Source organism: Giraffa tippelskirchi, chromosome 10 (assembly GCF_054371585.1).
Source record: "Giraffa tippelskirchi isolate mGirTip1 chromosome 10, T2T-mGirTip1v1.2.pri, whole genome shotgun sequence".
Lineage (NCBI taxonomy): Eukaryota > Metazoa > Chordata > Mammalia > Artiodactyla > Giraffidae > Giraffa > Giraffa tippelskirchi.
In genome coordinates, this window is record NC_137284.1 from 154,686,872 (window position 1) to 154,712,500 (window position 25,629).

At 42.6% G+C, this 25,629-nt stretch overlaps 1 protein-coding gene across 4 annotated transcripts; it reads right to left on the minus strand.

Moving 5' to 3' along the window:
- Positions 1 to 3,916: 3,916 nt before the first annotated feature.
- Positions 3,917 to 16,131, minus strand: ZNF786 (zinc finger protein 786). 4 transcript variants are annotated; one of them, XM_081537213.1, is made up of 4 exons: positions 15,807 to 16,131; positions 11,494 to 11,620; positions 8,050 to 8,202; positions 3,917 to 6,183 (listed from the first exon to the last, which is right to left on the minus strand). In XM_081537213.1, the coding sequence occupies exons 1-4, from the start codon at positions 16,041 to 16,043 to the stop codon at positions 4,376 to 4,378; spliced, it is 2,325 nt and encodes a 774-aa protein (XP_081393339.1). In that variant the 5' UTR covers positions 16,044 to 16,131; the 3' UTR covers positions 3,917 to 4,375. The 4 variants fall into 4 exon arrangements, with proteins under 4 accessions (XP_081393339.1, XP_081393340.1, XP_081393341.1 ...); XM_081537214.1 differs by having other exon boundaries at positions 3,917 to 6,177; positions 15,807 to 15,930; XM_081537215.1 differs by having other exon boundaries at positions 15,556 to 15,930.
- Between the last annotated feature and the right edge of the window lie 9,498 nt (positions 16,132 to 25,629).

Sequence of the window (25,629 nt, forward strand, 5' to 3'; positions counted from 1 at the left end):
GTCCCCAGGGCAGAGAGACAATTTTATGTTTAAAAACTTTCTTGCCCTGTCTTAAAAATAACTATTTCATCACCCTCTTCAGGGCTTCCCAGGTGGCTCAGTGATAGAGAGTTTGCCTGTTAATATAGGAGATGCAGGATCAATCCCCTGGAGTAGGAAATGGCAACCATCTCCACTATTCTTGCCTGGAAAATTCCATGGACAGAAGAGCCTGGGGGGCTACAGTCCATGGGGTCTTAAAAGAGTCAGACACAACTTAGTGACTAACCACCACCACCACCAACTGGTCATCTAGCTGATTCTCTCAGATGTTTCAGGTATACGATCATACGAGGCATTCCATAATGTTAAGTAATAGCTTAGCAGTGATCTCATTGATTTTAATGGAAAAAAATGTTTAAACCATTCTGTCACTTTAATATGATCCTAGTTGGGCCAGTCATATTTATTATTCCTTTGTGTGCTGTGTGTGTTTAGTCGCTCAGTCCTGTCCGACTCTTTGGCACCCCATGGACTCTAGCCCACCAGGTTCCTCTGTCCATGGGGATTCTCCAGGCAAGAATACTGCAGTGGGTTGTCATGCCCTCCTCCAGGTGATCTTACCAACCCAGGGATCAAACCCAGGTCTCCCACACTGCAGGTGGATTCTTAACTTTCTGAGTTACCAGGGAAGCTCAAGAATACTGGAGTGGGCAGCCTATCCCTTCTCCAAGGGAATTTCCCCACCCAGGGATAGAACCAGGGTCTCCCGCATTGTAGGCAGATTCTTTACCAGCTGAGCTACCCAGGAAGCCCATTCATTTGTAGAAGACAGAAATTTTCTGTTTTTGGAAATCAGGGATTCCACCAGATTATGGTAGCATTGGGTTTTTTTTAGAAATTTTGGGTAGGAAAGGAGGAGAAGTTTTAGAAACTTGTGCTTAAAATAATACCTTCTTTCCCAGAAATCCCTGTTCTTTAGACACCACTCTGGTATCTTTTTCATTTGTAATGTGGTCAACCTGGAGTGCTTGGGTTTAGCTGGGTGGTGCCCTTTTTCTCAACTTCCTCAACACTTCCAGTTTCTAGTAAGATTCAAACACTCTGGATCTTTTATTGTCTCTGAAATCCTCCAATTCTCTACGTATTTATTATCCATTTAGTTGTGCCAGGTCTTAGTTGTGGCACACAGATCTTTGATCTTCACTGTGGCATGCAGGATCTTTAGCTGTGGCATGTGACCTCTTAGTTGCAGCATGTGGGATCTAGTCCCCTGACCGGGGTCAAACCTAGGCCCCCTGCATTGGGATTGTGGAGTCTTAGCCACTGGACCACCAGGGAAGTCCCAGGTCAAACCAGTTATAACAGGCAATATGTGAGAACACCAAACCGGAGGCCCCGGCCTTCCGTCTCCCTCAAAGCCTCTACATTATCACATCCTCCTCCTTCCCTTTTCCCACAGGGACCCCTCCTCTTCCTCTTCCTCCTGCTCCCTCATCACGGGCCCTCATCTGTTATCACGGCCCCTGACCCTCTTTCCTCATGCTTGTGAGGCTGGCTGCCCCATGATCACCGCTTACATAACCATGTATCTCTAGTGATTATGTGTGTGCTCAGTTGAGACTAAGTCTGACTCTTTTCCAACCACATGGACTGTAGCCTGCCAGGATCCTCTGTCCATGGGATTTTCCAGGCAAGACAACTGGAGTGGGTTGCCATTTACTCCTCCAGGGGATATTCCTGACCCAGGTATCAAACCAGCGACTCCTGCATCGGCACGGAGATTCTTTACCACTGATCCATCTGAGAATCCCATAAACCTGCCTAAATCATATCACTTCTTGATATTATCTAATATTATTCAGAAAACTAAGATCATGGCATCTGGTCCCATCACTTCATGGGAAAAAGATGGGGAAACAGTGGAAACAGTGTCAGACTTTATTTTTTTGGGCTCCAAAATCACTGCAGATGGTGACTGCAGCCATGAAATTAAAAGACGCTTACTCTTCGGAAGGCAAGTTATGGCCCACCTAGATAGAATATTAAAAAGCAGAGACATTACTTTGCCAACAAAGGTCCGTCTAGTCAAGGCTATGGTTTTTCCAGTAGTCATGTATGGATGTGAGAGTTGGACTGTGAAGAAAGCTGAGTGCCGAAGAATTGATGCTTTTGAACTGTGGTGTTGGAGAAGACTCTTTAGAGTCCCTTGGACTGCAAGAAGATCCAACCAGTCCACCCTAAAGGAGATCAGCCCTGGGTATTCATTGGAAGGACTGATGTTGAAGCTGAAACTCCAATACTTTGGCAACCTGATGCGAAAAGCTGACTCACTGGAAAAGACCCTGAGGCTGGGAAGGATTGGAGGCAGGAGGAGAAGGGGACGACAGAGGATGAAATGGCTGGATTGCATCACCGACTTGATGGACGTGAGTTTAGGTAAACTCCGGGAGTTGGTGATGGACAGGGAGGCCTGGCGTGCTGCGATTCATGGGGTCGCAAACAGTCGGACAGGACTGAGCGACTGAACTGAACTGATAATATTACTATGTAATAACTAACACAAATTTGTGTCTGTCACATAGGAGAGTGCGCTAAAATCAATTAAAGATTTATTCTGACTTGAAGTTCTATTCTGTCACTTAAAACTGACGGACTAAGGGCCACTTGGCTGGAGCCAGGGCTATCCTTCAGTAACATTTTCCAAAGTTGAGTCCTGCAGAACTCTATGTCCACAGATCATAGTGTTGGGGTAGGGGGGAGATGGGGGAGAAAGGAATCCCAAGGTCAAACAAATTCAGAATATTATAATACATAATGTCTTCCTCTTAAGAGTCATAGATTATGTGTGTGTAGGAGGAAACTGTTGAACTTATTTAAAGTAATCAGCCATGTAATTCTTTTTTTCCCAGAATATCTTTGGATGCACTGTTCCAGAGAAAAATCATCTATGAACCATTGCTTTTTTTCCCCCTTCTTTTTCTTGGCAGTGCCTCAAAGCTTATGGGATCTTAGCTCCCCCACCAGGGATTGACTTTGGGCCACGGCAGTGAGAGCGCATGGAATCCTAACCAATGAACCACCAAGAGATTCCAAACCTCCCAATCATTGCTTTATAGTAATGTCTATTACAGTCTACTGACGTTTCATTTTCTGTCATCCTGCAGAACTTCAGGTCAGCCATTCTCTTACATGAAATATGAACCCTCTAAAGTCAGGAATTCTTTGGATGGAGTACAACTCTCTTCCTGAGGTATAAACATTCTGTTCTCATGCAACCTGCACCGAATGTGACAAATAGGGTGTTTTCCTGTATTTCTATTTGTATAATGTTACTTTTGTTTGAAAACTCTCTACACTGAACTGTTGTTGCCTGGCATGCTTCCTGCTTAGCTTTATTACTGTCTTAACTCAAGACTTTAGTCATCTGCCTAGAAAGTCACTCTTGGAAATCTCCTTCGCTCTCAGTTGCAAATAGCATCTGTGTTCTGAACTCCCAAACCTACCTCCTGTCTCTATCTCTTATATAAGTTCTAGTCGGGGGGGGGGGGGTAAATTAGGAGTTTGAGATTAATATATACAGCAAAAAGAACCTAATGTATAGCACAGGGAACTATACTCAATATTCTGTAGTAACTATTAAGGGAAAAGAATCTCAAAAAATAGACACACAAACACACATATATGTATGTATAACTGAATCACTTTGCTGTACACCTGAAACTAACACAACATTGTAAGTCAACTATACTCCAACTGGGAAAAAAAAAAAAAACACCGAAACTGTAGTCCCATACGACTTAATACCTTCAGTTTTTTTCTTCAACCCAGATTAACCAAAATTTTCTTAAATTATCAGCTTTTCCTTAAGGGTAACTATGCATAATCACTGTGGAATCTGCTATGACACTTCAGCATTCACATTGACACAACCCGATTCAGAGAACTCATTTTATTGCTATTAGCTTCAAATAAATGAATCAAAACCAAATCCAGTATCATTTCAGACCTACAACAAAATTCACTGGATTGGACCCCCTACTTATGTTCATACTATGAAGAGAAAAGCTGACATTTAACAGTCACCCCATGCTTTTTAGAATAGTACTAGAGGGCTTTCCCGCTGTCTAAATTCAAGTCGGATTTCAGAGTTAGCTTATTAGCATGTGGTGGGAAAATTACCCCATAAGACGGTGGGAAGAATAAATACCTCTTTCTATCAATGGATAAGAAAATATATTAATAGCTGGTTATGTTTTAAATGAGAGAATCTTCGTGGTTTCTCATATTCCTAACTTGCATTCCATTCTTGCTCTGTCTTACCAGGTGTGGGGTTCGGCTGCAGACCCCCAGGAAACACTGACTCTGCGGACCGCTTTGGGTGCCCTCCTCGGCCTCAACTCCAGTCAGCCTCGATCATCGCAAACAGCTGGCTGAGCCTTTTCTTAACGTCAGGCTCTCTGCGGACACGGCAGGATTTCGTGTGCACTCGGACGTGTTCGGCCAGTTTCGACTTGTAAATGAAGCCCTTGCCGCAGTCCGCACAGGCGAACGGCCGGTCGGGCCGGTGGATGCGCTGGTGCCGGAGCATGTGGCCCCTTTCCCGGAAGTTTTTGTCGCACTCGGGGCAGCGGAAAGGCCTCTCCCCGCTGTGCAGGCCCTGGTGGCTGAGCAGCTGCGCCTTCAAGCGGAAGCGCTTGTCGCACTGGGGACACTGGAAGGGCTTCTCGCCAGTGTGCGTCCGGACGTGCTCCACGAGCTTGGACTGCTTGGCGAAGCCCTTGCCGCACTCGCAGGAGAAGGGCATCGGGCCGCCATGCAGCAGCCGGTGCGCCTTCAGGTCGGCCTTCACGCGGTAGCTCTTGCCGCAGTCGGCGCACGCGAAGGGCCTCTCGCCCGTGTGCAGGCGCCGGTGGCTCCGCAGCTGCCCCTGGAGGCGGAAGCGGCGGCCGCAGTCCGAACAGCCGAAGGGCCGCTCGCCGCTGTGCACGCGGAAGTGCTCCGCCAGCTTGGACGGCCGCGTGAAGCCCCGGCCGCACTCGGCGCACTGGAAGGGCCGCTCACGGCTATGCGTGCGCTCGTGCGCCTTCAGGATGCCCTTGAGGCGGAAGCTCTTGCCGCACTCGGCACAGCCGAAGGGCCGCTCCCCGCTGTGCACCCGCAGGTGCTCGCGCAGCTTGCACGGGTGGGCGAAGCGGCGGCCGCACTCGCCACACGCCAGCGGCCTCTCACCGCCGTGCCGCAGCCCATGGGCCCTCAGCGGGCTCCTCAAGCGCAAGCCCAGGCCGCACTCCGGGCCTGAGCAGGGCGGCTCGTGCGAGAGCGGCTGCCGGTGGAGCCGCAGCCGCCCGCGCTGGCGGCAGGGCCGCTCCGCACGGTGCACGTGGGTGTGGCTGGAGAGCCCGCACCGCCGGGATGGACGCCGGCCGCACGCGCCACAAGAGGACAGCCTCTCCCCGCCGGGGCCAGGCTCGAGGGCCTCCGGGCCCTCAGCCCAGCGGCCACACTCCTGACCAGCCAGGTTCGAGCTCGGAGGGAGCTCGGCCTGCTCGGAGGCCGCCCCGGCGCCCTCTCTTGGGGATACTGGCCTCTCCACGCCCGGGAGGGCCCGAGAGGTACTCTCGTCGCAGCCGGAGCATGAGGAAGGCCTTGGCGGCGTGAGGCGGCCACCGCACGTTTCCTCACTTCTGAGGCCCAGCGACTGACTCTCCTCTGCCGGGACCGCTAAGGGGCTAAGCAAGCGTAGCTTCCGGTGGAAGCCCCGCCCACATTTCGGGCAGCGGAAGTAAGTCTGGCTCCGAGGCTGCTCTGCCTTGGGTTGTTTGCTGAGTTGCTTCCAGGCCTTCGAGTGGCTCCCCTGGTGCCGCTCTAGGAGGTTCTCATTCCAAAAGCTTTCCCCACAGAAGGCACAAGACTGCTGAAAGCCCTCCCCTGAGGCGGTTTCCTGGAAGCCTGGGAGACCCAGGGCCCTGAGGCTTTCGATTCTGTCTCTTTGGGTGGGTTCCCTGGAGCTGCGGACCGCTGGGAGTAAAGCCCGAGTGTTATGTCTCTGTGGGATCACAAGGGCGACGGCTTGGTCAGGCCTGAAGGAAACATCTTCACTTTTTCCTGATAAGGGTTCAGAGGAACGGTGGCTCTTAAGAGGATCTACTTGGAAATGGTAATGAGCTTCTTCTGAACTCACAGCTTGTTGGTTTCCTGAAACTGAAAACAAGATTCAGTCAGTGTCCCAGCCTGTGTCATGGCTAAGGCTTCTGTGGCCAGTGGTGGTCACCTGAGGTGGCCCAGGAGCCCAGCTTCCATTGAACTAAACCAGCAGCTCCTTTCAGTGGGGGTCAGTTTCATGACCAGGAGAGTCATCAGTCCTAGCTTAGGACTAAGCTGAACAGACTTAGAATACTATTGAAAAGAGGACACTTAGGTCACAGGTGTAGGGCCTAGGCTCTGGCATCAGACTGGGTTCAAAGCCGGTCTGTTCACTGTGCTGCCTTTGACAAGCTAATCTCCGGCTTCAGTTCCTTATCCTATAGAAATGGAAACAGCAATACATAACTGTTATGAGGACTATGAATTAATGTGTGTAAAGTGCTTAGTGTGGGCTTGGGATGCTGCAGGTACTCTGTAAATGTTCACCATTATTATGACCTGGGGACAACCAGTCTTGTCCCATTTGGATGCGCAGACATTCCTGGTTCAAAAAATAATGACGGTAATGTTCCTGGCAGTGTTAAGCCTTGGCTAACACTATGGCTGGGCTTCCCAAATGGCTCAGTCGTAAAGAACCCGTAAAGAACCCAACACCGGTGATGTAGGTTTAATCCTTGGGTAGGGAAGATCCCCTGGAGAAGGAAATGACAACCCACTCCAGGGTTCTTGCTTGGAAAATCTCATGGACAGAGGAGCCTGGTGGGCTACAGTTCTCGGGGTCACAAAAAAGTCAGACAGAGCTTAGAGACTAAACACCACATGGTTATGTGTAATCCATGAGCTGTCCTAAGACCAGATGTTCCTCCCTTCTCACCTCTATTCCTATCAATCTTGTAAAAAGGTTTCTTAGAAGAACTGATAACAGATGGTAAAAAATGAAATAATTTGTGAGTAAAACTCTTTACTCTCCTGAAAGAAGCAGCTAAAAAGTAAACTATTGACAAGACTTCTTGGAATGATGTTCCCATTTGACTCTTTCCTTACTCCGTTAAAGAATCTGCCTGCAGAAGACCCCGGTTCAATTCCTTGGTCAGAAAGATCCACTGGCAAAGGGATAGGCTACCCACTCCAGTATTCTTGGGCTTCCCTCATGGCTCAGCTGGTAAAGAATCCGCTTGCAATGCAGGAGACCTGGGTTCAATCTCTGGGTTGGGAAGATCCCCTGCAAAAGGGAAAGGCTACCCACTCCAGTATTCTGGCCTGGAGAATTCCATGGACTATATAGTCCATGGGGTTGCAGAAAGTCGGACACAACTGAGTGACTCACTTTTTCCTTGCTCTGTTAAGAATCCAAAAATCTTAGACTCTCTTATTATGACAAGAAACAAAGGAGTTGCTGATTCTGAACAATAGCACGTATTTGCTAAACTCTTACTGTATTGCCAGGTATCATTTTAACAATCTACATATATTAACTCATTTAATCCTATAATGTAGGTACTTAAATCTTTATAGATCAAGTGAAGGTTGCTCAGTCGTCTCCGACTGTGGCCCCATGGACTATACAGTCCATGGAATTCTCCAGGCCAGAATACTGGAGTGGGTTGCCATTCCCTTCTCCAGGGGATCTTCCCAACTCAGGGATCAAACCCTGATCTCCCACATTGCAGGCGGATTCTTGACCATCTAAGCCACCAGGAGAGGATGAATAACTTGCCCAGGTTACCTGGAAAAGGCAAGACCCAGACTCAGGATCCAGAACCCATAATCCTAGCTACTGTGCTTTACTGCCTTTCTCTGTAATATACCAGATGTTAAGCCTCGGTTCAGTCAAACAGGAAGGCAACATCAAAGAACTGGAACTAAGAAACGTGAATGTGATGTCTTAAGGACAGAGTCTTAAGAAATCATCTTAAAACTCACCTGAAAATGGCTGTTCCTCAATAACTGGATCAAAATGCAGATCAGCAGAGGAGCAAATTATGTTTCTTGATTCCTGTGATTCTCCCCATTTCTTAAAGAACGCTCTCCCCTGCTCAATCCAGGATATTAGTTCTGGTTTGGGAAGTCCATTATCTGTATAGAAAAGTCAGAGTAGTTTGGTTTCCTTGAGCACTAAATTTAAAAGCACAGTATAAGTTGTTTTTAAATTTCCTAAATCTACTCCTGGTAAAATATATGAGAAGAGATGTTTGAAAAACAGAGTACAGGTTTACACAAAGAGAAGCAAAACTGCCCACATTTTGCAACACTGCTTCCTCAGTACCGGGACCTTTAGATGAGTTGTATGTTTAATTTTGTTTTGGTCCCTATAGAGCTAGCAATGCTGCATTGTGTCATGGGTTTATTAAAACTCACCAGTAGTGTGCTTTGAGAATGCTGGAACAACACCTGAGACAACTGGAAATATCTTGGGAATACAGGGTATACAAAAATAAGAACGAGAATGACTGTTCTAGGAAATTTCAATGTAGGTAGCTTCAGCTAAAACATTCTCTGAGGAGTACTTTCGATAACATTACAATCACAACCTAAAACACAGTTGAGTTCTGCTAGAATAGGAGGGGGTTGCAAATGAATGAACAAATGAAAATAGTTACAAGATTCTCTAATATATATATATATATATATATATATATATATATATATATGACCCTGGTCCCCTGGGAAAAAAGTTTACTCTATTTTCAAGTAAAACTTTCTTTCGATTTTATATATATATATATACACGTATATATGTGTATATATATATATATCTTTAAAAGAACCAAAAGTATGCTTCATGGATTGCTAAAGGGAGATTAGCAGAAGGTCCAGATCAGAGAAAGGGGATAAGCTGGGTAATGCTTTAGTGATAAAATGTCAGAGAAGAATCATGTACATGTGGAAACTGATCACGTTTTGCCAGATTCCTCACTACTCCTCTGAAATATGACTTCAACCCCAAATTAATTCCAAGGCTCCTCTCCTGATAAAAGGAATCACTATCTTTTATTCAAATCCAGATACCTATTCTCAATCTACATCTGGGTTGAACTCTCTGCATCTTTTAAAATAAAACTATCTTCCTAAAAAAAATAAGAAAACAAGTCCATGTATAACCATGTCAAAAAGAATAAAATACTACGAAATAAATTTAATAAACGAAAATAAGACACAATAAAAATCATAAAATGTTGAAAGTAATTCTAAAAAGTCCTAAATAAATGAAATGATATGAATTGGAAGACTTAGTATTGTTAAGATGACAATCTTCTCCAAACCCCATCTGCTTTTTCTTTTTTGGTAGAAACTGACAAATTGATGGTAAAACAATGGTAATTAAAACAGTGTGGTACTGGTATAAGGCTAGACATAGAGATCAAAGAAGCAGAATTAAGAATCCAGAAATAAACTGCCATTTTTATGGTCAACTAGTTTTCCAAAAGGCTGTCAAGATAATTCAATGGGGGAAAAGTAGGCTTTCCAAAAAATGGTGTTGGGACAACTGGATATTTATATACAGAAGAAGTTGGATCCCTACCTCACACCTACCTCACACCATAATTTTTTTTGAGTTAAAAAAAATTAACTCAAAATGGATCAAAAAGGGGAATAAAAAGGATCAAATATAAGCACTAAATATAAGCACTAAAACTATAAAATTCTTAGAAGAAAACATAGGGGTGAATCTTTGTGACTTTGGATTTGGCAATGGTTTCTTAGATATGACACCAAAAGCTCAAGCAACAAAAGAAAAAAATAAACTGGACTTCATCAAAATTTAAAACTTCTGTGCTTCAAGGACACCATCAAAAACTGACAACCCAAGAACCAGAGGAAATATGTGCCAATTGCATATGTGATGTGGGTCCAGTATTCAGAAGAAATAGAAAACTCTCATATCCCAACAGTAAAAAAAAAAAAAAAAAAAAAAAACTTTAAAAATGGGCCAAGTATTAATATTTGAATAAACATTTCTCCAAAGATATACAATGAAAATATGCTCAACATGATTAACCATTTAGGAAATGCAAACCAAACACACAATGATACACCACTTAACATCATTTGATCTTGATGCCTGGAACATTTCTTTTTGGGTGGCACAGCATTCATGACCGTGTTATTTTTCTTTCTCTATAGATTCAATTAACTGGTTCTTCAGTAACAATAAAAATAATGTAATATCTTGGATTAATGTTTTAGAAATACTCCATAGAAACTAGGAAGCTTGATCATGGTAATGAGACAGAATATAAGTATTAGAAATGCTGCAATATAAAAGAAGTGGTCTGGCTGGCAGATGTTGGCAGGAGAAGCAGAGGGAATATAGGAGAACTAATTACCTTATCTTTATAGACTGAAGGGATCAAGAGATATAAAGTTGATGAAACACAATCTAGACGTGTATCATTTAAATTATAAAGGTAGCAAATAGAGGCACTAAAAAACCATCAAAATTTGAAAAGGAGACAGAAGAAGGATAGTACACAGTAATGAGTTAATGCTGTCTAAACTAGATAAACTAAGCAATACAGGTGTAAGCATGATAGACTAAAGGAAACCAAAGTAAGAACTAACACAGAAATGGTTAAAAGTGATTGCCTGTGAGGAATGAACTGAGTGGGGACAGGGGTGGGATGAGAGTGAAGCACGAGACTTTTATCATTCATTCTGAAGCTCCTCCAAACAGACTGATTTTTTAAAAAATCATATTTAATAATAAAATTATAAAGACTAAGCAAAAAGACTAAAAGCAACACCATTAGAATAACTACCAGAACAACTGCTGTTAAAGACCTTAGTGTGTACAGCCTTCTGAAATCACACTGCAGAGAAAGATAACATTAGCTTTCCTGAGGCATATGGACACCACTGTAAAAGCTGACAGGTAGGAACATTGTACTGAAGGAGGAACTGGCAACCCACTCCAGTATTCTTGCCTGGAAAATCCCATGAACAGAGGAGTCCAGCTACAGTCCATGGGGTCGCAGAGTCGGACACAACTGAGCGTGCACACACACACACACACAGAGGAACATCATAGGTTGAAGATACACAGGGAAGTTGATGGATATGGGTAAGGCATGTGTCCATGTGGAAAATCATGGCAACCTCTGAGTATACAGTGATTAAAAGTCCTGACATATATTTAGTCATCTCTGACCACTTTATATTACACACTCACGAATATTCTCATGTAGCAACATTTACCCTTGAGTAAGGGTTAGCAATACTTACAGATACTAATGAAAGTCTCTGGGTAAAAATGCCTTTCTAATTTCTGAGAAACCTGGTGAACTGAGAAACAGGAGTTATCGAGTGACTGAGACCCCTAACAGGAGCCAGTTCCGTGCCTTAGCCAGAGTTTTAAAGACTTCTTACCTAGAGAAACGAGAAGCTCATAATTGGCTCTCATTACTTGCTTGTAAAGCTCCTTCTGCCACGCCTCTAGATTCTGCCATTCTTGCTCTGAGAAATAAATGGCCACGTCCTCAAAAGTCAGAGGTAACTGAAATTATAGACATAATACATATACAGTCATCAGTTCAGTTGCCCAGTCGTGTCCGACTCTTTGCACCCCCATGGACCGCAGCACGCCAGGCTTATAGTCATAATTGCTTCAAAACCCTACTCCCTTGTCATCAATTTAAGAATTTCGTAGTGAATAGTGTTTTTGTCTGTTAGGCAGCTTCTCCCTTGGGAACAGCTCCTCCTCCTCCTCCCATCATGTGGTTCAAACTGTTTGGTGACCACAACCACCCCTTCCACTTGTTTCTCTATGCTTGGTCCAGCTACGAATGCGTATGTATAGAACAGAACTCCTTCATTTTTCTTTTAAACAAAAATGGGAATAAAGACTGTGTAACTTCTTTCACTTGTCATCTCGCTAGGTCAATTTATATAGGCAAAATCAGGTTTTTGTAAATTGTATTCGTGGGTACACAATTGTATTATTCGTGGGTACACATACCCCACTGATGATATATATTTCCATTTCCTTTATAAATTACCAGCAATGCTCTGATATGCTTCTTTACATATGAGTGATTTTACTTCTGTGGGGAAAGGCTAAAAATGAGAACTACTAAATCAAAGGATAGAAACGCCTTCTATTTACGAGATACCACTATTTTGCCTTCCAAAAAGAATCCAGCACTTAACCTTTGCTAATAAAGAGAGAGATTTTTTTAAAGAGCCCCTTTAGAATGCCTTGTAGGGCCCACTTAAAAAAAAAATGTAGTTCTTTGTTTTTGGCTGTGCTGGGTCTTGGTTGCCACATGGGCTTTTTCTCTGGTTGCGGTGAACAGGAGCTCTTCTCCAGTTGTGGTGCTTGGACCTCTCACTATGGCGGCTTCTCTCGTTGTGGCGCACAGGCTCTAGGGTGCACAGGCTTCAGTAGTTGTGGTTCCTGAGATCTACAGTGAAGGCTCAACAGTGTGGTGCACTGGCTTAGTTGCTCCGTGCCACGTGGGCTCTTCCTCGACCAGGTATTGAACCCATGTCTCCTGCATTGGCAGGTGGATTCTCTACCACTGAGCCACCAGGCAAGTCCAAGAAGACACATTTCTTTACACCTTTGCCAACACAGGATGTTCTTAAACTTTGCTTATTTATTGGCCTATGTGACAGGTAAAAAATTGTATTTTGTTGTTTTAATTTGCATTCATTTGTGAGACTTTGCAACCTTATGTCATATTTGGGGGGGTTCCCCACATATCTTTGTGCATGCCTGCGCTCACCTTGGTTTGACATTTTAGTTGGATTTTATCAACTGAATTAGCTTTCTTACATTAGGGTTAATAGATGACTTGGAAGACTTTCCCTATTCTAAAATTATAAAAGATATTCTGAAATTTTTGTAAGATACTCTGAATCTTTGTTTTTTTATGGCTTTATTAGAATGAAATGTTTTTCCATCTGGGACTTATTTTTGTATGTATCATATAACAAGAAGGGACAGAATTCTTTTTCCAAAGAGATATTCAGCTGTCACAAAACATACTGACTAGTCTATTTGTTTACCACGGATTTGGGATCATTTTTTCATAAACTAGTTTTCCATTTATACTTGGTTATATTTTTGTTCCACTGATGATTCTGTCTATTCTTGCTCCAATACTGCACTGTTTAATTCTTACATTTTTCTCAAATGATTTGCCATTTAAAGGGATATGGCCATCTACCACCACCTAGATCCTGATCTTTTAGTTTTAACTGGAGGATACTTGCTTTACAATGTTGTATTGATTTCTGCTATACAACATTACAAGTCAGTCATATATGTTTGTGTGTGTGTGTGTGTGTGTGTGTGTGTATGTATGTATATATATATCTCCTCCCTCTTGAGCCTCACTCCCATCCCCCCCTTTTTTTAAAGGAAACTGTCATGACTTTTCTTGTCTATTTTCTCTTCTAAATAAACAGAGAAAATATTTTGTCAAAGTTATACAAATACTATTGGGATTCTGATGGGAACATACTAAATATGTGAATTAATTTTATTGAACTGTATCTCTAAATTATAAGATCTTCCCATCCAGAAACATATCTTTTATTTACCTAGATTTTTTGTGTTAGTAAAATTTAATGTTTTCTTTGTATAGATCTTATATATGTCTTGCCAGATTCATTCTTAGGGATTTGAGAGTTTTGGTTGCTACTATGAGAACTGAACCGAGTAGGAATATACAAAATGCACACATGCATCCCTTTAACACCTACTAGTTTCCTTAGATTACCCTGTGGTGAGCCCTACCTATTCCCACGTGGTGTGACAACCTTCCCTCTGAGTTCAGATAATGCTCCTTTCACTACTTTTCAGTAACTCTAAAGCTCCACCCCTTCTTATATCCACTTTCACAGGCAAACTTCAGATCAAGTAGTAATTTCGACTTTCAAGTCTTATTATTTAAGAAATACATTTCATCAGGCTATAGTACTTCCTCTGATGGATCTGAGCAAAGTAAATAGAAAATCCGGAAAAAATTTATCCTTCAAGGTGCCACAAAGAACATTCATGGTTCATGAAAAGTCAAAATATCAACATTAACAGGAGTTTGGAAGAAGCTGATTCCAACCATGATGGATGACTTTGAGGGGTTCAAGATTTCAGCGGAGGCAGTAACTGCAGACGTGGTGGACACAGCAAGAGAACCAGAATTTGGAGTGGAGCCTGAAGGCGTGACTGAACTGCTGCAAACTTAAGATAAAAGTTTAACAAATGAGGAGAGGCTTCTTATGGATGAGCAAAGACAGTGGTTTCTCCAGATAGAATCTACTCCTGCTGAAGATGCCATTTAGATTGTTAAAATGACAAGAAAGGATTTAGAATATCATAAACTTAGCTGATAAAGCAGTGGCAAGGTTCAAGAGGACTGCCTCTAATTTTGAAAGTACTACTTCGGGTAAAATGCTATTAAACAGCATTACATGCTACAGAGAACTCATTCCTGAAAGGAAGAGTCAATCCATCCTGCAAACTGCACTGCTATCTTATTTTAAGAAATTGCCAGTCATGCCAACCTTCAGTAATTAACTACCACCCTGATCAGTCAGCATCCATCAACATGGAGCAAGACCTTCCACCAGCAATGAGATTACAACTTCCTAGAGGCTCAGATGATGGTTAGGATATTTAGCCATAAAGTATTTTTAATTAAGGGTTGTACGTTGTTTTTTAAGACATAATGCTGTTGCACACTCAACAGACTATAGTGCAAACATAACTTTTATACGCCCTTGGAAACCAAAAAAAGAAAAAGACTCCCTTTATTGTGATATTTGCTTTATTGCAGTAGTTCTAAAACCAAACCCAAAATATCCCTGAGGTAAGCCTACATTTATAATTCTCACTATAAAAGTATTGCATATCTTTTGCATAGTCCTAGGAATTACAGTTTTTGCTGAATTATTTATTATATTTTTCAGGGTTTTTTTTTGTTATGTTTTGTTTTGCTAAGGTCTTTAACAATACCTTAAAAGTAATGATCTCATGAATTCATTTAGTAATCAGCTATAGCCTTATGAAATGTATTTCTTAAGCAATAAGACTTGAAAGTCGAAATTACTCCTCCATCTGAAACTTGCTTGTGGAATTCGGTGTAAAAACGCTCAATATGTAAGCTTATAAAACAAAGAAGGACATAAAACCTCAATTTCAACAAAACACTAAATAATCAAATAATGTATACCCTACTTAGGTCTTTATATTCGACTTCTATTCTTTCCAAAGTGACCTCCTTCCTTCTTAAACTCAACACACACTTCAACACGCTAGGGTTTAATTCTGACCCTGCCAGCTATCATTTCAACCATTCAGAATCTAAACTTTTAAAAAATATTTATTCTAAATTCGGTAACTGTAATGTAAAACTGATTGAACTTTTAACACCCAGCGCTGGCCCCACACGAATTTTGATCCCTACGTCTGGCCCCATCACTCACGGGCACCCACGGCCCGGACTCTCCAGTTTCACGCTCGGCTTTGTTCAGGGTTTGGCCACGGAGGAGCGGAGGTCACCGGCTACGTCCAGGGTCCAGTCCCCACACCAGGCGCCTAGCGCGACCCTCAGACCCCGCCCACCCGTCCGCGTCCGCCTCGCGAGGACTCCCAGACGCCGACCCAACGAGCCGGAACCCGAGAACCCTCCCCGAGCCCCGGTCTGGGCGTCCGCACGGTGGGGAGCCCGTCTTACCGGAGCTGGCTCGGCCATGGGCCCTCGCGGTCCCACCAGGCGCCCGACCGGGCTACCGCCAAGCCAAGCTCCCTGCGGCCCCGCGGCACCTCCCCCGTGTCGGCCTCGCGCTCCGCTCCGACCCGCAGGCCCGGCCCGGGCGCGGTGCACGCTGGGACTCTCAGGCACCTCCGCCCCACAGCGCCCCATGTGGCCGGGAGGAGCGGGGGGGCCGCCCATTCTGTGCGGACCTGGCATCTGGTGCAAGCTGGGTGACCTGTCCTGGCAGTGTGTTGGGAGAGCCAGGGGAGGGAGACGGAAAAGGAAAGGGGGTCGCGGGGGGGGGGGGGGAGGGACGGGACGAGAGGCGGGAAATTAAGCGTCAACTGCAAATGGAAGGATAGGAGACTTGCTCTTTAATGAGATGGAGACAATGAGAGTACAGGGCTTTGATTTCTCGCCAAAGCCTTCCCTAGTCAAGGATTAGGTTCAAGGGGTTATCTGTGAAGTGGTCCCAGGAATCAAATGAAGGAGGTGAGAAATCAAGGAGGATTAACGAGCAGGTCTCCCCTGTGGGCAACTGGGAGTCCATCCTGCTGGGGACTCGGTGCAGGCCACCCCTGAGAACATTCTGCCAAGGCCAGAAGGCTCAGTATTCATCCTCAGGATGTCAGGCCGGGGCAAGGCATCGTTGACCCCATGGACTTAAAGTAGGAACACGACTCATAGCCTGTAAAATCCAAGAAAAGGTCTATAACCTGAGTATGAAATGGATCTTAAATTTACTCTGCCTTTCACTTTTAAATGGAGAATAATCTATAAAAATATTGAATCACACGGCTGTGCACCTGAAGCTAATATAATATTGTAAATCAACCGTGCACGTGTGTGTGTGTGCGCGCTCAGTCACTACGATGTGTCCGACTCCTTGCGACCCGGTGGACTGTAGTCTGCCAGGCTCCTCTGTCCATTGAACTTTCCAGACAAGAATACTGGAGTGGGTTGCTATTTCCTTCTCCAGGGGATCTTCCTAACCCAGGGATTTGACCCACATCTCCTGCCTCGGCAGGCGGATTTTTTACTACTGAACCACCTGGGAAGCCCAAATCAACTGTTCCTATCAGTTCAGTTCAGTCCTTCAGTTGTGCCCGACTGCGACTCCATGGACTGCAGCAAGCCAGGCTTCCCTGTCTATCACCAGTTCCTGGAGCTTGCTGAAACTCATGTCCATCAAGTCGGTGATGCCATCAACCATCTCATCTTCAATAAGATGAGATGAGAATGTCCCTCCCTTCTCCTCCTGCCTTCGATCTTTCCCAGCATCAGGGTCTTTTTTATGTCAGCCCTTCCCATCAGGTGGCCAAAGTATTGGAGCTTCAGCTTCAGCATCAGTCCTTCCAATGAATATTCAGGACTGATTTCCTTTAGGATGGACAGCTTGGATCTCCTTGCAGTCCAAGGGACTCTCAAGAGTCTTCTCCAACACCACAGTTCAAAAGCATCAGTTCTTCTTTATGGTCCAACTCTCACCATAAATCAGTTGTAGTTAATTGAAAAAAAAAGATTTAAAACTTTTTCCATCGAAAGACATAATAGACAAAACTATGCCACAGATTGAGAAAAAAATATTTGCAACACAGAATAGCATATAGATACATATAAATAACTGCTAAAAATCGTAAACTACCCTAGAGGAAAATGTGCAAAATTCACAGAAAAGAAAAAAAATGAGTAGGCGATAAATGCACCTCAATGTTCCATCTCATCATTAGGCAAATGCAATATGTTTATGAAGATGTGCATATCCTGTCATCTGGCAATTCTTACCTCAGGGCTATTTTTGCACATATACACAAGAGCCATATCCTAGGATCTCTAAAGGAGCATTATTTTAAAAGTAAAAACAGGAAAATAATTTAAATGTCCAATCACCCAGAGGACAGATATCTTGTGGGGTTTTTTTCCCTATACACTGAAAACTAGCAGTAGAAATTAATGAACTATACCTAAAGGCAGCACAAATGAATAGTATTAACATAATGCTGAGTGAAAAAGCATGTTAGAGATTGCACACAGTATGGTACCATTTACAAAGACTTTAGGACATATAAAACACTATATATTATTTATCAGTAATATATATATATGGGAAAATGATAAAGATCTGTTCAGGAATAAGCACCCAATTTGGGATAGTGGTGACCAATAGGGACTGGGGCGGAGGAGGGGTGCTGAAGAGGTGATGGCAGAAACCAGAGCAGGTCACACAGATGCTCCATCAGTATGACTAACACCTTACATCTTAAGTTGAGCCAGGGGCACAGAGGCAAACATCCTTTACACCCTTTAAATAGCTTGAATGTTTCAAGGCGTATTTACCTAAACTGATCAAGTTATTGGGGTTTCCCAGGTGGTGCAGTCGTAAAGTATCCTCCTGCTAATGAAAGAGACTCAGGTTCGACTCCTGGTTTGGGAAAGGTCTCCTGGAGAAGGAAATGGCAACCCACTCCAGTATTCTTGCCTGGGAAATCCCATGGACAGAGAAACCTGGCGGGCTGCAGTCCATGGGGTTGCAGAGTCAGACACGACTGAGCAACTGAGCACACATCTATTTACATGTGGTAATGTATATGTTTCAGTGTTACTTTCTCACTTCGTCCCACCCTCTCCTGCCACAAGTCTCTATGTCTGCATCACTATTTGCTACCCTGCAAGTAGGTTCATCAGTACCACTTTTCTAGATTCCATATGTATGTATTAATACACGATGTTTTTCTCTTTCTGGCTTATTTCAGGTTCTAGGTTCATACACCTCACTAGAAATGACTCAGATTCATTCCTTTTTATGACCGAGTCATATTCCGTTGTATATATGTATCACAACTTCTTTATCCATAAAGTCATCTGTTGAGGGACATCTAGGTTGCTTCAGATGTGTTAATTTTTAATGAAACATTTTACTTTTAAATGATTAGATTCACAGAAAGTTGCAATGGTAGTACAGAAAAGTGCATTATTATAGTACACTGTCAAAACCATGAAACTGACATTGGTACTGTGTGTAAAATTCTAGTGGTTTCATCACATGGGTTGGCTCATGTGACCACCCAGCAATGGAGGAAGAAAACTATGCCATCACCAGAAGTCTCCTTTGGGCTACTCCTTCATAATCACACTCACTATAACTATCTATAACTTTGTCATTATAAAAAATGAAGTCATAGCATACAGCCTTTTGAAATTGACTTTTTTCAGTCATCATAATGCTCTTGACATCCATCTAAGTTATGTTTATTTGTTATCAATATTTCATTTCTTTCTATTGCTGAGTAGTATTCAATGGTATGGATGTACCATAGTTTGGTTAACCGTTTACCATTTGAAGGATGATGTAACTGTTTCTAGTTTTTTACTATTACCAAAAAAGCTGCTATAAACAATCCCATACAAGTTTTTCGGTGGGGGGTACGTTTTCACTTTTCTGGGGCAAATGCCCAGGACTACAATTGCTGGATCATATGGAATGTTATTTGTTTAGGGGTTTTTTTTTTTTGGTATTGGAATTGTTTAGTTTTTTAAGAAACATTTTTCCAAAGTGGTTGAACCCGTCTACATTCCTACCAGCAACATATGAAAGATCATTTCTCAGCATCCTCACCAGCATTTGGTAAGATTACTATTTTTTCTTTTCACTATTCTAATAGTTGTGCAATTATCTCCTTGTGGTTTGAGTTTGTACTTCTCTAATGAATAATGATGATAAACATCTTCTCATGTGCTTATTTCTCATCTACATATCCTCTTTGGTGAACCATCTCTTTATGTTTTTTACCTACTTTCCAATTTGATTTTTTGTTTGTTTTGTTACTGTTGCATTTTGAGAGATCTTTACATATTCTAGATATGAGCCCAGACTTGACAGGTTATACTTAATTGAGTGTAGAGTTCTCTGGATTAGGTTTGGGATATGTCTTTTAAACTATAAAACCAGTATTCAAATTTTTCATTAAAAAAAAACACTACCGTATTCGTGGTAACTGAACTAGGATAACCACTCAAACTGGTTAAGTTTTCCGTCCTTTCCTAGAGGAAGCAGTGTTCAGTCTTCCTTCTAGCTTTTCTTCGTTTATTGATGAAAATGGTCTTCTCCGAGGCTACATTCTTCAGCAGCGCTCAGAACTTGAGCCCAAGAGGAACCAAGACGTTCACAGAGCCCAGGCACAGGGCAAGAACAGCGTGGAACCTGAGCGGACCACAGGGGAGGCCCTAGGTTTCTCCACGGGGCCCCAGGTATCATGTCACCTTCTCCCTGAAACTCCCAGGAAGTGCAAAAAAAATGTCTGTAGTATATGCTACTTACTACAGCTCCTTTCATGTCATGTTCGTATCTGTCATGGGTTGAATTACATGCCCTCAAAGATATGTTGATGTCTTAATCCCTGGTATTTGTGAATGTGATTTTATTTGCAAATGGGGGCTTTGCAGATATGACTAAGATGCAAGTTGAGATGAGGTCATACGGGAGTAGGGTGGGCCCCTGATCCAGTGTGACTGGTGTCCTTATAAGAGGGGGGGAAGAGGGGCTTCCCTGTTGGTCCAGTGGCTAAGACTCCATACTCCCAATACAGAGGCCTGGGTTCAATCCCTGGTGCCACAACTAGAAGACCCAGCATACCGCAACCGAGCCAAATAAATATTAAAAAAAAAAAAAAAGAGGAGAAGAGAAGCAGGGACACAGAGACACAGGAAGGGCACTATGGGATGACCCTGGCAGAGACCACAGTGATGGTGATGTGTCTACAAGTCAAGAAACACCAAGAATTGTCAGCAAACCCCAGAAGCTAGGCAGGAGCAAGGAAGCTCCCTTCCTGGAGCTTCAGAGGGAGCAAGGCCCCACGGACACCTTCATTTCAGAATTACAGCCTCCAGAACTGTGAGAAACTAAATTTCTGTTGTTTTAAGCCCCCTAGTTGTGGTACTTTGTTGTGGCCACCCTAGGAAACGAATACGCCACCTAATTACACATTATGCATTGAGTTGAAATTACTTGCTTTCTTGCCACTGCCCACTCCTAAGTAAAGCCATGGCCCCCGAGGAAAGAAAGTTTGCCTTACTCTACTCTTTATCCCCTGTACAATAGCTGGAACTTGGAGGTATTCATGAATGATCATAAAACTTAAAAGAAATGTTATGGTGTCAATGGTTGTTGCTGACTCTTCCAAAACCCAAAAGTTATTCATCTGTTTATGTGTGTGTGTTCAGTCACTTCGGTCATGTCCAACTCTTTGCGACGCCACGGACTGTAGCCCACCAGGCTCCTCTGTCCATGGGATTCTCCAGGCAAGAATACTAGAGTGGGTGGCCATGTCCTCCTCCAGAGGATCTTCCTGACCCAAGAATCGAACTTGCATCTCCTGCATCTCCCATATCACAGGCAGATTCTTTACCCACTGAGCCACCTGGGAAGCCCTCATCTGTTTATATCTGGTAACAAAAAGATAATGCTGCATGGTACTGAATATTTTAATAATAATGTCTTCGCAATGAAAAATCTGTAGCCATCTTCAGCCATCTCTGGTAGGATCTCTCTTCTTACCTCATTCAGTTAGCAATTTCACATTAATGTTGGTTTAAAGGCCATAAAGGAAGTAGTGCAGCAGTGTGGGCAAGAACTTGGGCTGTGGGGGCTTCCTGGGTGGTCCGGTATTTAAGATTCTATGCTCTCAATGCAGGGGACCTGGGTTCAATCCCTGGTCAGGGAACTAGAACCCACATGCCACAAGTAAAGATTCCTCATGCCACTGAAGATTGAAGATGCTGAGTGCTGCAACTAAGACCTGGCGCAACCAAGTAAATAAGTAAATATTTTTTTAAAAAAGGGCTTGGGCTGTGGATAAACAACAAGGTCCTACTGTATAGCACAGGGAACTATATTCAATATCCTGTGATAAACCATAAAAAAAAATACGAAAAAGAATATATATATATACATGTATAGCTGAGTCACTTTGCTGTATAGCAGAAATTCAACACTACATTGTAAATCAATTCTATTTCAATAAAACTAAAAGAAAAAAAAACTTGGGCTGGGAGGTTAAAGGAACTTGTATTTGAATCCTGACCTGTGCACTTCTTAGTCCTGTGACCTTGGGAGAATTATTTCACCTTTAAGGCATGTTATCTCTATTACAGACTAGTTGAGAAGGCAGGAGGAGAAGGGGACAACAGAGGATGAGACGGTTGGATGGCATCACCAACTTGATGGACATCAGTTTGAGCAAACTCTGGGAGTTGGTGATGGACAGGGAAGCCTGGCGTGCTGCAGTCCATGGGGTTGCAAAGAGTCGGACACAACTGAGCAACTGAACTGAACTGAGAAGATTGGATCATATAATATATGTAAAGAGCAAAGAATGGTCCCTGACATTTGGTACTCAATAAATGTTAGTGGTAATTGCTATAAACAAATCATGCAAGGGAAAGGCTTGAAGTTTTTTTTTCCCCCATAACTAGAAGAAAATTTAAGAATATTTTCTTATACTTTTATATTAACGTGACAAAACACAAATTTAGATGGCATAAAGGGAAACACTGACAGATTTCAATACACAAAGATAAACTTTGGGGGGCTTCCCTGGTGGTCCAGTGGTTAGGAATCCCACTCCCACTGCAAGGGGCAGGAGTTCAATCCCAGGTTGGGGAAATAAGATCCTCCATGCCACATGGTGTGGCCAAAAACAAAATGAAACTTTCGTGAAAGACACAACAACAACAACAACAAAAATAAAGCAAAAGTGAGATTTACATATTGCTGGTGGGAATGTAAACTGGCCAAACTTCTCTGGATAGAAATCTAGTCACATATCTCAAGAGTCTAAAATAATCATACCCTTGCCCAGTAATCTCTCACTCCTGGCAACTGCATGTAAGGAAATGATCAAAAAAGCTTATAAAAATTATGAACTGAGACAGGAGATAGATGGCCAACCCGCACCCCCCAGGATGAGCAGTTGGAGTTCGTCCCCTGTGGACCAATACTCCAAGGTGAAAACAGCAGGGCAATCGAGTGAGCAAGCTGAGCCCTGCCCCGATGAAGGTAAGAGACCACATATTTCTTATTCTCGAAGTCAAGGAGACCTTCCTGACTAGAAAACTCCTTGGAGGTCAAAAGGGGAGTGATGTCAAGTCTACCCATAGGCCTCTTTGCTGGAATCCATCTTGGTTGAGGGATCCCTGTGTACACATGGGAGGATCCTGAGATAAACCGAATATGGCCTCAGAACCAGTTAAAACAAGATGACTGGCGGAAGAAAACCTGGAAGAATGTGCCCTGCAAGTGATTTAAACTACCACCAGGGCGTGACTCTCTCTCTCTCTGCGTCCTCCTGTATGTCTATCCACATGTATTCGACTATTTTTCCCCCTAATAAACGCTTTACTTATTTTAGTACTTTCCATCTTTGTGGGAATCCTTTTCTGCAAAGCCGAAGGGCCAGGGTCTTGTCACTGACCATTCATTGGTCTAGTGGCTAGGATAGGGTGCTCTCACTGCAGCGACCCAACTTTAATCCCTGGCCAGAACTGAAAACCTGCTTCAAGCAACTGCAGGCCAAGGCCACCCAAGATCAGGAAAAGAAGACTCATCTTAAATGTATGTATTGGTAAAAATTAGAACCTAAATGTATAAATAAAGTATTATACACTGGTACAATGAAATAATGTGTAAGCAATTCATTTATGTCTTAAAAGAATATTTAATACCGGGGAAGATATTCGGGTATATTTAGTAACAAAGGCAGCTTGCAAAATAGTACTTATGGTTCCAACTATGTTAAACAAACAGACAAACAAAAATACAGAGGAAAAATAGAGGGCTGGAAGGACAGACACCAAAAGGCTGAGTGATTATCTCTGAATAGTGCATTTTTAGGTGGCTTTTGTCTTCTTTATGAAAAAGAGAAAGTGTTGGTCACTCTGTCGTATCTGACTCTGAAACCCCATGGACTGTAGCCCGCCAGGCTCCTCTGACCATGGGGTTCTCCAGGCAAGAATACTGGAGTGGGTAGCCATTCCCTTCTCCAGGAGATCTTCCTGACCCAGGGATTGAACCTGGGTCTCTGCCACTGCAGGAAGATTCTTTACCGTCTGAGCCACCAGGGAAGACCCTGTCTTTTTTATACATTGCTGTATATTTCAAACATTCTGCAAAGCACAGAAAAAGAATAATAAATGTTACTATAGAAAGACAAAAAGCAAGAGTAGGGACTTCCCTGGCAGTCCAGTGGTTGAGACCCCATGTTCCCAATGCAGGGGGTGAAGGTACAATCCCTGATGCGGGAAGTAAGACTCCACATGTTGTGCACGGCACAGCCAATTTTAAAAAAAGAAAACAGAGAGGTGTCAATTTCAGAATTCTGGTGGTCACTGGTGGCAAAAACAGAAAATAATTTCAACCTATTTACATCATATAAACATAAAATATTTAAATAATTAAAGAATAACACCCATTCTTTCAACTGAGATGAATAATAACCACTTGGAGATTTCCATCTACAATCAGCCTTGGCTACTGCAAAGTGAAATAGCTGAATTCTTATGCAATACCATTTCTGGCATCCTTAAGCCTGTACATGAGTAAGACTGTACTGTTGATAGATTTCCATCGCATCCCATCAGTGCACCAACCTTCAGTAACATCAACATGGTACGTCATTCATTGTTAGTATATGAATATCTACCTTAAAATTTAAGTATTCTAAATTCTAGTTTTAACTTGAGGTGCCAAATCTGTTGATCTGCTTTAGATGCTGAAATTCTAACAGTCAGTTGAAGTATACAATGGATGTATGTTTAATATTGCCAAAGTAAAATGCTACAATAATTATTGACAGTTATGAAAGGTGTGCGTTGAGTCTATGTAATAAATGAAAACTTTCAAATAAACATATTACCAGTTAATATGAATATTGAGAGAATATTACTCAGATAACTTATTATATCCTTTATGAGCCTATAGGTGCTCAGAAAAATATAAATATGACCACAGGGCAAAATAATAAAGATTAGATCATATCACAATTCTAATTACTGTAGAATTATTTGGTGAAATTGCATTCATAACACAAAGTAATCCTTAGAAACTAATGTTTAATTATTTAATTCCATTTAGTCTGTGGCTCTTTAAAAAGAAAAAGCCCTATTTGGTAATTTTTCACATATCAGGAGGGTAAAATTAAATGCAGAATGTGAACATGGCTACATCAAAATTTCACAAGGACAAAAAAGTCATGTACAAGACATAATAAATCAACTTCGATTGAGATGTGATTAAAAACATAGAGACAGCGGGGGGAGAAGGGGAGAGTCTAGATAAAATGAGACACCCAGTATACATTCTTCTCTCTAAACAATGGACTTTACAAGAATCCTTTTAATAAGGCAGCGGCTCATAACCTGAAGGGTAACATTTTTTAAAGCTTGTAGAAATAATTACTGTAGATTGATAACCAGTTTTCAGCAATTGAAGAGAAAGGATTTTTGAGATTAGCCCAAGCTATGAATTCTAAATATTGATTTATCGTAGAAGCATTCCCAAAATCTTTTTCCTGATTTATGCTTTGTTGTGCCCAAAAAGGTTATTGAAATTATGAAATATGCTACCACAGTATGTATTTCTGGACATGAAGAATCAACCTTAATTTTTTTTAAGGTTTGACAACATAGAAGATTAAGGATTAATTCAACTGTGTCACCTCTTTCCTTATTTGATGAAAGATTCCCAGGTCTCACACACATAGTGAACTGGACTTTGAGAAATATTCATGGAATGTAAAACTTGTAAAGA

Coding starts and splice junctions, on each gene's coding strand:
- ZNF786 (XM_081537213.1), bottom strand. CDS start 16,043: ATGCCAGGTCCGCACAGAATGGGCGGCCCCCCCGCTCCTCCCGGCCAC. Junction 11,621..15,806: donor CCATGGCCGAGCCAGCTCCG/GTAAGACGGGCT, acceptor CTATAATTTCAG/TTACCTCTGACTTTTGAGGA. Junction 8,203..11,493: donor TGAGCTTCTCGTTTCTCTAG/GTAAGAAGTCTT, acceptor TTTTCTATACAG/ATAATGGACTTCCCAAACCA.